The 16039-nt window shown below is 49.1% G+C and overlaps 1 protein-coding gene and 1 pseudogene across 1 annotated transcript in view; both read right to left on the reverse strand.

Moving 5' to 3' along the window:
• Positions 1-626: 626 nt before the first annotated feature.
• Positions 627-16039, reverse strand: part of ZBTB8B (zinc finger and BTB domain containing 8B) — a 17363-nt gene continuing 1950 nt past the window's right edge. The window contains exons 2-3 of the mRNA XM_004705313.2: positions 5138-5316; positions 627-1909 (exon numbers count right to left, since the gene is read on the reverse strand). Of these exons, the coding sequence (XP_004705370.1) occupies positions 1592-1909; positions 5138-5316 (497 nt within the window). The 3' untranslated portion in view covers positions 627-1591. The remainder of the gene's footprint in view (positions 1910-5137; positions 5317-16039) is intronic.
• Positions 10886-11347, reverse strand: LOC101662660 (annotated as a pseudogene).

Consider the following 16039-nt stretch of genomic DNA (forward strand, 5'->3'; position numbering starts at 1 on the left):
TCCACATCAAACCTCATCAGCTCTTAGGCAAGCGCTGAGCCAATCTAACCCAGCTCCTTTCTTATGAAGCCAAATTCCCCAGAACTTAAGAGCGCGTCAGAGCCTAGTAAATGATGTAAAGGTAAAAGGAAGCCTAACATGGAATACTAAGTTAAGTTCCCTCATTAAAGGTCATTTCTTAAACTCTTCCTTTATCTCATAGCAGGATGTCTTACCGTCCACACTATTGGCATCCAGAGTGAGACGACTCTTCGTGGTTGTTGTGCAGGGCTGTCGTGTGCATGGCAGGCTGTCTCGTAGTATAAGACAAAATTGGGAAAATGCCTTCAATGACATCCTAGACTGCTATGATTTTCTGCCCCTTAACCCTTTATTTTGTTTAGTCTGTCTGTGCCCTGTAACCCTTGTAAAGAAGTCCAGCTTCACTTTTTTCTTCCTGTTTCTCTCTCTTTTTTTAATCGTCTTATTGGGGACGCATACAACTCTTATCACAATCCATATATAGATCAATTGTGTAAAGCACAACCGTACATTCATTGCCCTCGTCGTTCTCAAAACATTTGCTCTCCACTTAAGCCCCTGGCATCAGATCCTCATTTTTTCCCCCTCCCTCCCCGCTCCCCCTCCCAGCTGCTTCTTTTTAAGAGAAGCGTTAGATGATGACAAAGCCAGTGGGAAGCACACTCCCCTGAAAACCTGCTCTCCCGGCCCCCTTTCTCTCACCAGAACCTTTAGAAAGATGAAAGATTTAAATACATAACCTGTCTACAAGGGTTTACACTTTTATTCCCATTAATGCTCTCTTCACTGACCAAGTAAAAGGAGCGGCAGTACATTTCCCGGTTACACACCATTGGCTCTTGGAAAAGCTGGGCAAAACCGGGGTGGGGCATATGGGGTGTGTCCAAAAGGCCCATTTTATGATCACAGAACAGGTTCTTGGTGTTTGCAGAAGGGTCAAAGGCCAAATCAGATGGCCATCACCCAGGCCTTGGCTCTCAGGGTGCTAGACAGTGAGCCTTCTAGATGATTCCACGCTTGTCCACACATCAATACAGACTCCCAGCCTTTAAAAGTATACTTGTTGGTACTTGTGGCCAGACAGAGAAACTTTGTTTCATACCTTACCAGAAAATGAAACCATAGAATTCATTTAAGAGAGGTTTGGCAGATGTGAGACGGACCCCAAAATGTCACGTGCTCTTGCCCACCTTTGCCAAGAAAAGAGGGTGAAGACAAAGGAGAGGCAAGGACTGAGGCAACAGGAATAGAGGTGGGGAGTCTCTCCGCTCTCTCTCACTAGCATTGAGGTGCACCGCAGAAGCCCAGGAGGCCTGGCGGTCAGCCCCGGTGTGCTCAGAATGAAGGAGGAGCGGACACAGTCCTCGGAAACCAAGGGCGTCACACTAGCACGTTATTAGTTCTTTGACTCGCACAGCCAACCACCGCCACGTAGTGAACCGAAAATACAGACACGGTAATAACACTGAAAAACATTCCTTCTCAGACCGCCACCAGACTGAACCACCTCTCAGCAGCAGGATGAGCAGTGACCGGGTATGAACCTCTCCCCGCACCAGCCGGTGGCATGCTACGTGAGAGTCTCCCGAGCCGGGAAGCTGGCTGCCGTCTGTGGTTTGCGGCCAGCATCGTCTCCGGCGGGGTCGTTTTCCTCACCGGAATCCACATAGATGGGCCAGTCGTTGTCCGTGTTGCTCTTCTCGTGGCTCTCCGAGGAAGCCTCCACCAGGCTGAGGGTGACGGGCATCAGGTCCTCGTCTTCGTCGTGTGTGTCTGTCACACAGGTGCAGCTGTCGCACAGGCCAAAGCGCCGCAGCCCCTGGGACAAGTGGTTCGTGAAGGTTCTCCTGCAGCCCTTGCAGATGATTGGACGGTTGGATCGATGGACCTAGAATCACAAGCAGGCAAGTACGTGTTACAGAAAAGGGGTTGAACCACAACCCGTGCGAGCGCCCGCCCCTTGCTCTTCCTGCCTTCCACTCACCTGAACAAGGTGCTTTCCAGCCCCATTTCCAACGCCCACCCCTTACTAAGGCCTTTCAAGCAAATCTTCCCTGATGCTCCAGCCCAGGTTCGCTTCCCCAGCTCTTCCCTACTTCTTCCTCACAAATGGTTGGCAAAACCCATTAGGGGCCTTGTCTGTCTCACCCCTAGTGCCTGGTCATTCATGGGAGAACTCTCACCTTCAGAGTGGGAGATGGGTTGATTCCTGGCCAAGGGAGCTCGCGCGCGTGTGGCCATGACTTGCCTGTCCGTGGCTTCAGCAGAGTGACCTTTAGTATCTACCTAGTGCTCCCATCAGAGAAGTACCAGGAGTGGCTGACTTTACTGAACGTCAGTTCGTGTTCTCACAGTGTAGGTGGGCGTGAAGTCTGAATTCAGGGTGCTGGCTCTAGCGCAGTGGTTCTCAACCTTCCTCATGTTGAGACCCTTTCATACAGTTCCTCGTGTGGTGGTGACCCCCACCATAAAATTACTTTCGTTGCTACTTCATCCCTATCATTTGGCTACTGTTATGAATTGGGCGACCCCAGTGAAAGGGTTGTTCGACCCCGTAGGGGTTGCAACCCACAATATGAGAACCGCTGGAAGTCTAGCGGAAGGCTTTCTCTGTCTGCTGGTGGTGGAGGGTAAGGTGATGCCCTGTCTCTCCGCTTCTCTCCCCAGGTTCTGTGGTGACCCTGTGGCATCCCTCTTTCCCTCTGTTTGCGGTAACTTGCTCCATTTGCTCCGTCATACCTCAAAAGAGATGGACTTAACATGAAGACTGCCACATTAACAGACAATGAGGACCCAGGCCCAAACGGGCCTGTACTCACTGGTAGAGGGGTTAGGATTTACAACACACGTATCTTGGGGCTACCGTTTATTGAGTCCGCGACACAGACTGGAATGGAAGATCTGGTGACCTGCTTTCCAAAAGCACGCCAATGGCGTGGGCACAGCGCTCAAGCTGGGACTATGGTTCACAAAGGTCCCGTCTGCAAGCGATCATCAGGCTGGAGCCGAACTGGGCAGTGTTTGCTTCCTTGTGCATGGGATCAACAGGAGCTGGTGTGACCCCACAGCAGCTAACAACAGTGTCTGGCATCTAATGAATGTTCGGTGAACTGGCTAGGAGGTTAGGCTTGGCAGGAGGCTTACTGGCATAGTGGATTGTGCCTTAGGCTCCTGACCACAGGAGTCTTAGCATGGCTCCTTATGAACCTTGGATTTTTCCAGGCAGATTTAAGGTTGCTATGAATCAGAAACAACTTCATTAACCCCTAGGCCCCTGTATGCTATCTCACACCTCCCTCTGCTGAGATCTCTTTTCCATTGTAGGAGCTTCTGCCCTCTTTACTCCCAAGTCTAACTGTCAGCCTCCTAGTCCATTGGCTCATCTTCCCACCACGGCCCTCCTGCCCTCGGGGACCTCCAACGTCTGTCCGCTTGGCTATGACAGTCCTCGTCTTGGTTTTAGCCTTAGAGTAGTGGTCTCATCCAGCATTTGACTTGTGATTGACTCACTTTACTCAGAAAATGTTCCCTGGCCCGCCCAGGTTGTGACGTGCTTCGTGGTTTCATCATGGCTTTCTAACGATGCGCAGCACTGCACTGTGTGTATGTACCAAGGGTTCTATATCCGTTCTGCTGCGGATGGGCTTTGGGGTTGCTCCCAACTTCTGGCTATCATGCGCTTGGGAAGTTTTCAAGGTTTGCTGTGTCTTATCCTATATCAATGTATCACACTTTTTGTAGCTGACCAGTATTCTATTGCACGGATATGTCAAATTTTGCTTTCCGTTCATTGGGTGATGGACATTTGTCATCAAATGCAAGTTTTGACGTGAACCGGTGTTTCAGTTCTGTTGGGTAAATATCCTAGGAGCAGAATTGCCATCTCATACTCATCTGATAACTTCAGCAGTTCAACCATCACTCCATCTCCTTAGGTTTGACTTCTGAGAGATCATCAAGCTGCACGGCTGTACGCACCAGCTGCACGGCTGTACGCACCCGCCAGAAATGCACAGTGCATACTTTCTTCAGTCGCACCAGCATGTTGTGACTGTCTTGTCAAAGTCCTTAGCCATCACAGGCATCTCAGTGGGCATGAGAGGGTCGCTGGCTGGTGCCAACGGTATCTCAGCAGCTACCCCAAGGTCTATCAGCACCTCAGAAGAAACACCTGGCAATCTACTTCTTAAAAAATTAAAACTGGAGCACACTCGGGTCGCCACCAGTCAGAATCGATTAGAGGGCAACTGGTTCAGGGGTGAAGTGCCATCTCCTCATTTTGATGTACACTTCCCATGATGAATGATATAGGGCACCTTTTCATCTGCTTATTGACATCTTTGGAGAACTGAATCGCTTTGCCTATTGTTCAAATGGGTTATTGGTGTTTTAATTGTTCGCTGCTGAGGTTCTTCCTATATTCTGGACACTAGGGCGTATCAGAATCAGAATTTGCAAATGCACACCCCACTCCATCCTGTAAGGGCGTATCAGAATCAGGATTTGCAAATGCACACCCCTCTCCATCTTTTCACGTTCTTGATAGTGCTCTTTGAAGTCCACATCATTTCTACCTTGGATCTTCAAAGGCTGAATGCCTTGCTCAGAAAGGATTTTAAATGCAAAATCTTAGTAACCCAGGTGCTTTTTAGCTAGTAGGAGCCACCAGCTCACACAGCAGGCCGAACCCTGGGAGTGTAGCTCCCTTGGGATGGAGTCTTCTTTATTGGTCTCAAGTAGCCCTGGAAAGGACAGTGTCCCAGGTGCTGCTGTTGGGGCTGGAAACGGAGGATGCAGCCTATGGTAGGCATCACACTGGTGGAAAGCGCCCCCATTGTCCTGCCCAAACCCCCTTGATCTCTGCCTTATAGCCATCATTGACCAAGATCTAAACTTGTTTGACTTTCCCCTTAGAAAACTAGTCTGTTACCATCTAAGTTTGAACTCTCTCTAAATGCCACCAACCCAATTTTAATTCGCTAGCAGAGACATGAGCTTTAAATTCTCTGAAAACATTCCAGGTGCCAGAGAAGTGAAAGACAGGTGGGCCTTCACCCTTATAGTCAACATGGTGACCCGCCCCTGCTGCAAGGCACTTGCCAGCTGGGATACTTACACTCAGGGCGTGACTGCGCAGGTGCTCCTGCCGAGTGAACCTCTTGCCACAGGTCTCGCAGGGGTAGGGGCGCTCACCTGTATGGGAGCGGATGTGCCGCTTAAGGATGCCCTTCTGTTTGGCAGTGTAAGGGCAGAAAGGACACTTGTGGAGCTTGATGGGGACCACCAACACATCACCTGGGGAACCAAACAGATGGATTCAGCTCTTATATGAGCACCCGCTGATGGATGGGGTCTGGAGATGGGGAATTGGGCGGGCCCAGATCAAGAAGACACCCACCCACCTCCAACTAATAGCAGGATCTTGTACAGTCAAACGGCTTGGCTCCCAAACAACTTGAGGGTAACGCAGGCTTGTAAGATTGCAAGGAGTGCCACAACACACTGGGTCCACATCTCTGATCCAAACCAACACGGGGAGTCCGGCTCAGCGACACCTCGGAACTCACAGGTCTTCCTGCGAGACGGGGACAGCGTCTCAAAGTACAACTCCCTCTGTCGCTTCAGTTCTATTTGATTTCATTTTAAGAACATGCCAATTGAGACCCCCCTGAATGGTTTCTTGACATTCTGAACAACTCTATGTTAGGACAGATCAGACCTACAGATCAGGGTTCATGCTCTCTTTAACAACTGCTTCTAAGACTGTCTTCCTGGCATGTGTAGGGCTTGCTATGATGCAGAACCTAAATTTCTGGGGATTCATATTAATCATAAGATCCTGAATCATCAAATATTCAGGAATTCATGAACATCTTTTTCTCTTTTTTCTCCCACCCCACCAGACAATCTGTAATGTTCTTCGGCCTCAGATACCTTCCTCTGTTTGGTAAACCTGGGAAACTCCTAGTCATCTTTTAAATCTTGCTCAGAGTTTATTTCATCTGTGAACTCTTCTCCAAACGCCTAGAGAGAAATCTTCACTTTCACGTTCACCCATCTGTATTAAGACTGTTGAAATTTCCTGAATGGACCTTTATTATGATATTCTAAGATTTGTTCCCTCTCTCCAAGAACTTCAGGATTTTTTATAGGCTGTGATCACATCATATCTCACATCACATCAGATCAGCATGAGTACCTGAGCTCTCCAGGAACAGAAACCTGGATTCAGGTCCTGTCTCGACCATCAGCCAGATGTACGACCTTGGACATTTTCCTTAAAGTCTCTGTGTCTGACTTTCCTTATCTGTACACTAGGGATGGTGTTAGCTCCCATCTCAGAGGATTGTGGGAAGGACTAAATGAAACGACACCTAAAACCCCATTAGCATCGCACCTGGCACACAGTAAACATTTGTAAACATCAGCCATTTTCGTCACCATCATAATCATCACCCCAGTTTGTCTTTACTGATTGGGCAGTCCAGGCTCTCATGGTTCCTGTCAATGCTGGACTTACCCGTTTTCTCCTTGACTTTGTAGGATACCTAGCTAGGTGTGTCTTTCCTGAGGCCCTATAAGAAGGATGGCCAGCTGAATATGCCAAGTAAGAACCCCGCATCACTCTATGTAAGGGCACAGAGCTTCTAGTTCCCTAACTGCCTAAAAATTTAGATCATTCGTTAAAAGAAACAAAAACAAACCTCTCACTGACATCGAGTCACTCACAGTGATCCAATAGGACAAGGCAGAACTGACCCTGAGGGTTTCCAAGACTGCCACTCCCTACAGAAGTGGGAATAATCTACAGTAACTGCAAAATCAGCTTCCTAGGCTAAAACCAGCAGTCCGCAGCTCACCAGTCCATACATGTTGACCTGCTGTCTCTCACTGATCACACTGGGGCTAAGGTGCCATTTTCCTGGTCACGCCGTTTGTCCCCATCCGCCTAGCCCTGTGCTGCTCCCTTCTCATCAATTACTTATAAAAAGTAAAATAAAATCATTAAATAAAATGCACCCAGGGTTGGTCCTTGGACGAACCAACTGCTAATGTTTTTCCATCGGTAAAGTACAAATTATCTCAACATTTTCCTTTCTCTTTTTTTATGTAACTTCCCCCAATACAACAGTTCTTTTGAATGCATATTGCTGTCAATGTTCATCTTTAGCAAGGAAGAAAGATATGTAATCAAATCCATACACTACAATGTAACACACACCAAGGGCAAAGTGATAGAGAAACAGAGACAAGAAAATAATGGATTTTTTCTGGGAGTGCAGAAGAGATTCTATAGGAAGGTACTAAAGGATGAATAGATAGAGAAAACAATTTTAAATCAAGGAACAGTATGTGGGTAGGCATGGAGCTAAATGAGCATAAAGGAGCTGAGAGATGAGACCAAGGAAGGGGCAAGAACCAGACTGTGAAGGTCATGTCCATTCATTTACTCAACACATTGTGAGCTACTATGTGGCAGGCTCTGTTCTAGACTCTGGGGACACAGGAGTGAATAGCACAGGTAAAATCCCTGCCCTCATACATGATATGCTAAGGAGGTTGGCCTTTATTCGGTAAACAGTTAAGATTTTAAGCAGGAGGGTACACGCTCAGATTCTTCTTCTAAAGGATCCCTTGGGTTAATGTTGGGAGAGGATTCAAGGGGGGGCAGGATTAAACACGTTAAGTCCAGGTGGGAGACGACCACAGGTCTGCGTGAGAGAGGGCATGAACGAGCAGTGGCCGTGTAGGTGGAGAGACTGACCCTGAGGTAAAACGAACCAGATGTGATGACCATGTGCAGAGCAGAAAGGAAAGAAGATTCTAGCTGAGACAGACTCTGGATGGATGATGGTGAAGCCAACGGAGGCGAGGGCCAGAGGAGGAAAAGCAGGAGAGGAAAAGGCAGCTCAGTTTGGATTTGAGGCACCTTCAGAAGCTCCATGTGGGACTGTCCAAGTCACGTACCTACATCTGGACCATCAGCACATCATCGTGGTGGCGTGAACTAAGCTCTTCCCGGAGCACCCTGCTTCCCTGGCCTCTTCAATAGCCCTCCGTGTGTTTCAGTACCCCTTCCAGACCTCTGTCCCTCCTGCTTCATTCAAAAACCCTCAGACCGTATGACACCTTCCTTGTTACAGCTGTCATGCACCTGCCCCCCCACCACCCCCACTCACCACCGCAGGCCTTGGAAATCTGATCACATCGCCTTCTTTTCCAACGCCTGTCATATTCCTTGCTATGGAATGTGATATCAAAAATGATCCTTCCAATACCCTGAATTCTCTGTTCCTTGACCTCCTCTTCCTCAAAGATCTTTTCCTCCACCCCAATGTGGCCACCCAGCCCTAAGTCAGTACATCTCAGCTCTGCCTGCACATTAGAATCACTTGGGGAGCGAAAAAGCAACAAAACTCACTGCCATTGAGTCCATGCTGAATCACAGCAACCCTATAGGATGGGATAGAGCTGCCCCTGTCTCCCTGAGTTTCTGAGACTGTAATTCTTTACAGGAGAAGAAAGCCTCGTCCTTCTTCTGAGGAACAGCTGGTGGCTTCAAACTGCTGACCTTGCGGTTAGCAGAGCAAGGTGTAACCACTGTGCCATGAAGACTCACTTAGAAAACTTAAAATAGAAACATATTATATCTCCAGTCTCCACCACAGACCAGTAGGTGGGGTCAGGCCCAGGCATCCTATTTTTAAAGCAACCCCCACCCACATTTTAACGCTGAAGCCAGGATGAGAATTACCGCTCCATATCTGATATTGCTAAGAACTGTGTTCGCTGCGTAACTTCCGTCGTATCTTTCCTGCTCACGCACAAAGGGCCCTGTCCCCACTGGGGTCTCCAAAGCCTGGGTTCTTCTTCTTCATCTCCTGGTACACACACACACACACACACACACACACACACACACTCCCCAGTTTAGTGTCTCTATCCATCATCAAAATCACTCTATACATTTCTCTATCTGTAGCCTGACTAAACTTAAACCCTGATTAAATCCAGCTCAGACGATTCCATTGCCGAAACAAGGAAGCGTCACACCACTGGAGAAAACACGCACCGCCACGTTTTAAAGCCTCACTCTCCATCTGTGACCACTGACCTCGGCGTGGCACGGCCCAGACAGTCTATTTCCCGGCTCCAGGCAGCCTCCCACGCTTCTCCAGGACTATTTTACATTTTCCCTCTTCTCAAACCTCCAACCTCTCCCACTCCTTGTCACTGGCAGCTGCTGCCCTTGCTTCTTAGCTCATTGGGAAGGAGGAGAATCCAAAAGAGAACCTTTACAAACTCCCAACTGCCCCCAGCCTTCCAAATGAACTCAGATACTCGGGCTTACCCCTCCTGCTTCCCCGTACCCAACACCAGGCCAGTCCTCCACGCATGCACAGACCCCACCCCTCCTAACCCTCTCTGTCATCAGTTCTTGCTCCCTGTCTCCGACATCATTTCTATCGGGACACATACTGGTGCATCTACCACCTCAGCAAGCCCCTGGACGCCTCTCCGACCAGTCTGCAGTCGCCGTCGCTGGGTTGTGTGCTCTCTGACTGCTGCCACATTTCCGGCTGGCCTCGCGCTGCCTCTGGGCCTCAGCAAGGGGTCTGGGCCTTGAGCCTGCAGGAAGTGGATGAGCGTTTGCAGCATCCGCTGCAGGTTAGTGTGGTGGGGCGGAGGTGGATGAGCTGACCCCCACTCAGGTGAAGACTACCCAGCCAGCATCTCATGGGATGGCCTAAGTTCAAGTAAACTCTACACTTGGGTCCTACAGACCCAGATGCGCCCAGCAGGAAAGACCCCAAGTTCAGGGCATGGCACCATTTTCTCAAGGTCAACATGAAGGGCAACATGTGACATCAGCGGTGGCACAGTCCTCCACCAAGGTCTGGCTGATCACATCGCCTTCTTTTCCAACGCCTGTCATATTCCTTGCTATGGAATATGATATCAAAAATGATCCTTCCAACACCCTGGTTTCTCTGTTCCTCCTCTTCCTCAAAGATCTGAGCAGTGGCCGTGATCTGAGCCCATTGTCAGCATCCAATCTGGAGACCACCGAGGCAAATTCAAGATGGCATCTTGCTGGCACGTGCTTCCAGGCTGAATGGGGCGACACGTACCCAAACTATCCGATCTGGGAAGAAGGGAAAGCAGGGGCACACAGACTGGTCCTGAGGCCCCTGCTGTGTTCGCGAATTCAGTGAGGCCTGCAGATCCCTCCTGCTCCTGCTCCCTCTCCTCACAGGTGAGACCTGAGACCAGAGCGGTTTCACTACGGTGACTTTCCTCACATGTCCCCGTGCACGTTTTCATCACATTTGAACTCCCTTTGGGGGATGTTTTAGTACTCTTGATGAGACCTACCAAATTGGCCTTATGTGAATAGCACCCCAGAATTTAAAGAAGAGGGGGGGTGGATCTAGATTTTAAAAATCTGTAGTAGTAGAGCAAAGCATGGCCCTTCAAAGCAGACCCCTTTCAGATGTTGAGGCGTGGCTGTTTGGACAAGCGGAAGTACTCACTGAGAGGTTATCCAGGGTTCTGTAAACCCATGCTTATAAACTCAATCCCCCCCTTTTTTTTTCTTGGAAGAAAATAACTTTATTTTCGTTAATTCAAATAATTATATCACAACAACTAGCTTAAGGGGACCACACAAACCCAGCCCCAAACATGTGACATCATCTCAATACAGAAGAAGGCCTTCCAAGGTGATTCTGAAAGCAAGGAAGTGATTAATGATGGAGGAGAGGTTTAACTTGTACACGTTACATGGCTACTATCAGTTATCGATTTATGCTAAAACTTGGTCATGAGAGATGAATTTTCCTATTCCTCGATCTGAAAGTGATTAGGCCAATCCATTTGCAAATTTGCACTGCTTCAGCACCTCACTGAAACCCTCGCAGAGCTGGAGGTCGCCCTGCTTCTGGGCACATTCCAAAAACTGCTTCATCTCATAGTGGCAAGGACAAACTGCTGCTGCCGGTACACCGGCTGGGCTCCCTGAGGCTCCTAGTAAGTGATGTCAGGGCTGGCGGGCTCAGCGCCGCTTCCCCCACTGAAGCCTCCGGTGATGGCATGGCCCAGCGTGTGCCCCACAGCAGAGCCCACAGCCACACCGCTGCTGTGGTCGCCATCTGGGCCATCAGACCGGGTTGTCGGGGCACAGCAGCAGTGAGCCAAACGCAGTTGGTGGGGCTGCAGCTGGTGGGCGGGCAGCTGGGGCTGGCCTGGGGACAGCTCTCATCTGAGGGGCTCAGCTGACCGGAGTGGCCACTCGGGAGGTACGGCTCCGGCTTCCATGCGGCATCGTAACTATGTGACCAGACGGCTTCTCGATGCCGGAAACTGGGAGGACAGAATTGAACGGTTTCTGCTTTGCCTGAACTCAATCCCTTGTCATTGATGTCAGTAAAGCTGATCTGGAGTTGCTGAATGTTGTGTTCATTTTTGCTGTTTCCTTAGAGTCGAATAAAAATACAAACCAACCAACCAACCAACGCAGGTGCCACATGTCCTTTCAGCCTCTGCGCCGTCCTGTCGCTTTCTGAGACCACCCTTGAGCGAGGCCTTCACGCTCACCAGCTTCGCGTCTGGTCCTGGCTCGCGGTCCGGCTGGCTTTTATCCCACCGCTTACTGACGCTGCCCTCCTCGAGCTCACCTGCGGCGTGGTTATTAAACTCTAGGATCAATTCTCCATCGGCCCATGAGCAGTCTGGGATAGAGTTGGTTTCTCCTCTCTCTTGAACCATGATCTCCTTTTGGCATAGGGGGCATTACTCTTAGGCCATTCCCCTTCTCCTTCACTAGATGCCCTTCTTAGTCTCCTTTTCTGTCCCCACTCCCCTTACTTTCCTGAAATCTAAATGTTGGCATTCCCCAGAGACTGTCCTTGGATATATCTTCTTCTAGCAATCCAGCTCAATAAGCTTAAGGGTAAAACATGGTTTAAAATCCCACAAATCCAAAATTTACATCTCAGCTCTGACTTCTCCCAAGAGCTTCAAACTGAACTGCAACTGTGTACTGAGCATCTCCAAGTGCATCTCTAACAGGCATTTCACAGACGGCATGTCGGAGCCGGTGGTGCAGGCTGCAATCCTCAGGCTCATTCCAATTCCTCTCTCTCACACCACTCATCCAGGCGCGTGTGATCAGCTCTCCCTTTGAGATGGAGTTCCAATCCCACCACGCCTCGCCTCTCCACTGTTAAATTCGAGGATCAAATCTTTCAGCTGGGCCATGACAGTAGCCTCCTAAAAGGTCCTCTGGCTTCTGCCCATTTAATATAGTGGTTCTCAACCCCCTTTGGGGGGTCGAACTACCCTTACACAGGGGTCGCCGGATCCATAACAGTAGCAAAATGACAGTTATGAAGTAGCAAGAAAAATCATGTTATGGTTGGGGGGTCACCACTAGATGAGGAACTGTATGAAAGGTTCGCGGCATGAGGAAGGTTGAGAATCACTGCTCTAATAGATGTCAGTCCAACTCATTCTTGGCTGAGCCTCTGCAGTGGCTTCTCTTCTCGAAGGCCTTCTGATGGCTTCAAGGCCCCACCCGATCCACCTTCCCATTTCCCTCTGTAGCCTCATCCCCATAACCCTCTGCCTCACTCACTCCACTGAAGCCGCACTGGCCTCCTTGCTACTTCTGTGCTCACCAAGCCTGATCCCACACACGGAGGCCTTGCTTCTGGCCTCTGTCTGGAATGTTCTTCTCCCTAATAGCTGCAGTTTGCTCTTCTTCCCTTGAGGTTTCTGCCCAAAGACAATGTATTAGAAACGCCCTCCTTGTAAACATTAAATAAAATGGCCCCCCCTATACTCCCTAAGCAGCCCTGGTGGCACAGTGGGTTACTCATTGGGCTACTAACTACAAGGTCAGCAGTTTGAATTCCCCAGCTGCTAGATGAGGCTTTCTGCTCCCGTAAACAGCTACATTCTCAGAATGTACACAGGGACAGTTCTGTTCTGTCCTGTAGGGTTGCTACGAGTCAGCATCGACTTGATGACAGCGAATCACCGTGTGTGTCTGCCTTCAGTGTGCCTTCCTAAGGCTTATCACCATCTCACACACTTATTTATTTACTGTCTAGCTCCCTGCACTTGAACGTCAGCCTCATGAGGGCAGGGCTGCCTTTTGTTCAGGATAATCAGTCATTAACAGTGCCTAGCACAGAGTAAGAGCTCAATAAATATCTGTTAGATGAGTGAACAAATGGGCAGAGGGGATAAAATATTGGACAAGGATGGCATGCTAGCTACACTGATATTAAGTGACCCGTGACACAGCTGAAAAGGGAGAGACGCAGGGAAGCGCAGGCAAGAGAGAGACAGAGCAGGACCAACTGCCAAGAGAGGTCACGCAAGACAGCTCCTGAAAACTACCCCTGGAGCAGCGCTAGAAACGTACAGCTGGTCCTGACCGCAGTTCCCGTGGAGTGGAAGGAGCACAAGCCCAGCTACAGAGGTGAGGAAAGGTAAGACACTCAAGGCAGCCCACCTAGACGACTCTTCAAGGAAAGACGGAGGTGCTGGAGCTGGGGATGAGGGGGACAAGGGAAGGCAGCTATAAGAAGGACTTAGACTTTAGGTGGTGTCTGCTGCTGTCAAAGATGGGCAGTCGATAACTGTTGAAGCAGGCTCTCAGCCTGGTCTTTGTCTCCACGCCATCTGGTGCTGAGGTCATACCATCTACCAGAAATGCAGCTCCTATCCACTCCTAAACTCAGGACACACACACACACACACACACACAGCCACCCCAGCTCCTCTATGGCTACCCAACCTTTTAGCAATTAAGATTTCCTATGATCTGATGCCAGTCTGACTTCTCCCAACGTTTCTTCTCCTTAAACCCAGATACCACTTCCAGGATGCCCTCCCTGAACACCCAGCAGAAAGTCCCCCTTCTTTTGGATGAGCATGGAGCTCATTCCCCGTCTGTATAATGTCATCTACATATGTGAGCTCTTGTTTCTAAGACACCCTCAGTTCTTTAGGAACTGGATCTTTGTCTGACTAATTACCAGCACAAGGAAGGTATGCAAATGTTTGTCAAAAATATATAAATGACTAAGGAGTCCTTGGGTGGCACAAACTGCTAAGCACTCAGCTACCGATCGAAAGGTTAGTGGTTTAAACCCACACAGAGGTACCTTGAAAGAAAAGGAGTAGCCGTTGAGGAAAAAAAAGTGTATGCGTGCCAAAACAAATCATTCCCACTTGAAGCCTTGGCACTTGGAGCAAATCTCCCCCATAGTCATGCGAACATTGTAAAAACTTGGAAGGCCACAGGCCTGTCCAGGAGCCAAAACACCTGCCTTCCACAGCACCCTGTGATTAGCAATAAGGCTACAGACGGGGAAAGCCTAGGCATCTGTGGGGAGACGGGGAGTGTGTGTCTTGATACTGATTGTGCTGAACCTCTCGATCCATTTGTACTGCCTTCACAAGGAGCAAAATGGAGCCCCTTCCGGTCCTAATTCTACTTGCGCCACTTATTTGCCAGTTCGGCATTCTTGGGAAATGTGCTTAACCCTTCTGGGTCTCAGTTTCTCCACAGTTAATCAAACTCGTAGGCTAGGGCTTTACAAGGGTCTCCAGAACACTCAATTCCAACTTGTATCGACCCTATCAGAGTAGAACTGACCCTGTGGGTTTCCAAGACGGTAACTCTGTAGGGAACGCCTCCTCTATCCCCCAGCATGGCTGGGGGTTTCCAACTGCTGATTTGGTGATTAGCAGCCAATGCCTAACCAATTATGCCACCAGGGCTCCTATGATAAGGGTCAAATGGATGTCAAAGGAACCTCAGTCTGCAATGTGCGTTTAGGCAAATGGGAATGAAGGTTTCAATGAGCTCCCTCAACAGTTGCTGGAACAGCTAGTGAAGCTAGTCTTGGAAGGCTGGCACAGCATTGTCAAGTTCTGTTTCCAACAGACATACAGAGGGCTCTTGCTTCAGAGAAATGAAATGAAGTCTCCAGAAGAGCCACCCTGCACTGAAGTAAAGCAGACAACCTGCCCTCATTTAAAAGACTGGAAATGTTGTTCTGCATTGATTTCGTGGCTTGCGGCTCCGGAAGCCACCCAGTACTTTCACTAGCCAGGTGGCTCACTCTCACCGCCTGGAGTCAATGCTGACTCACAGCGCCGCCCTGTGGGTTTCTGAGACTGATTGTCGACAGGAGTAGAAAGACAGGCAAACATGTTTCTCCCTTGGAGCTGCTGGTAGTTTCAAACTGCTGATGCTGCGGACTGTACCCCAACATGTAACCAGTACACCATCAGGGCTCCCTAGTAAGGGGGCAGTCACGCGTCTATTTCTGTCTCTTATAAAATATCTTCAAACACATTTACCTCACTTAGGAAGAGTGAACAAAATTGAATCCGTCTTTCAAACGAGTCAAGGAAACAACTTCTCATAAAAGACAAAATGCTTACCAAAGGATGTAAGAAACGGATTCCCATGAAAGCAAATGCCATTTCATTCTAAGCTATTTTTAAACAGATACTACCATCAACCAGGACATGTTCACCAAATATCTACTGTGTGCCGGCCCCATCCCAGGGAGAGAAGCACAAATGACCTGATGCATAGAACGCATCCTCGTATGTGAGAGAAGAGCCTGGGAATGTGTTCATATGGTTTCTGTGAGACAGGCAGGCAGGAGTGCTTGTTCCACTCTCACAGATGATGAGCAAGGTTCAAGGAGAAAAATGACTGAGCCACAGTCTTACTGCTGGTCAGTGGAAGAAAGTCTGGTCCTTTCCATAAATCTCAACTGCCTTCGACATGTTTATACTCTAGTTGTAGCAGGAAAGCATGAACAAACGTGAAGAAACAAAGTTCTGAACACAGCAGGTACTCAATACCTGCTGGTGGTGGTGGTGGTGGTGATGATAGTGGTGGTTTTTATAATGGTAGAGATGGTGGCGGTAATGAAAAAGATTGTGGTGGTGAGGATGGTGAAGATGATAGTAGTGATGGTGGTGG

The sequence above is a fragment of the Echinops telfairi genome, unplaced genomic scaffold, assembly GCF_000313985.2.
Source record: "Echinops telfairi isolate 266 unplaced genomic scaffold, ASM31398v2 ScPeMD7_7457;HRSCAF=8495, whole genome shotgun sequence".
NCBI lineage: Eukaryota > Metazoa > Chordata > Mammalia > Afrosoricida > Tenrecidae > Echinops > Echinops telfairi.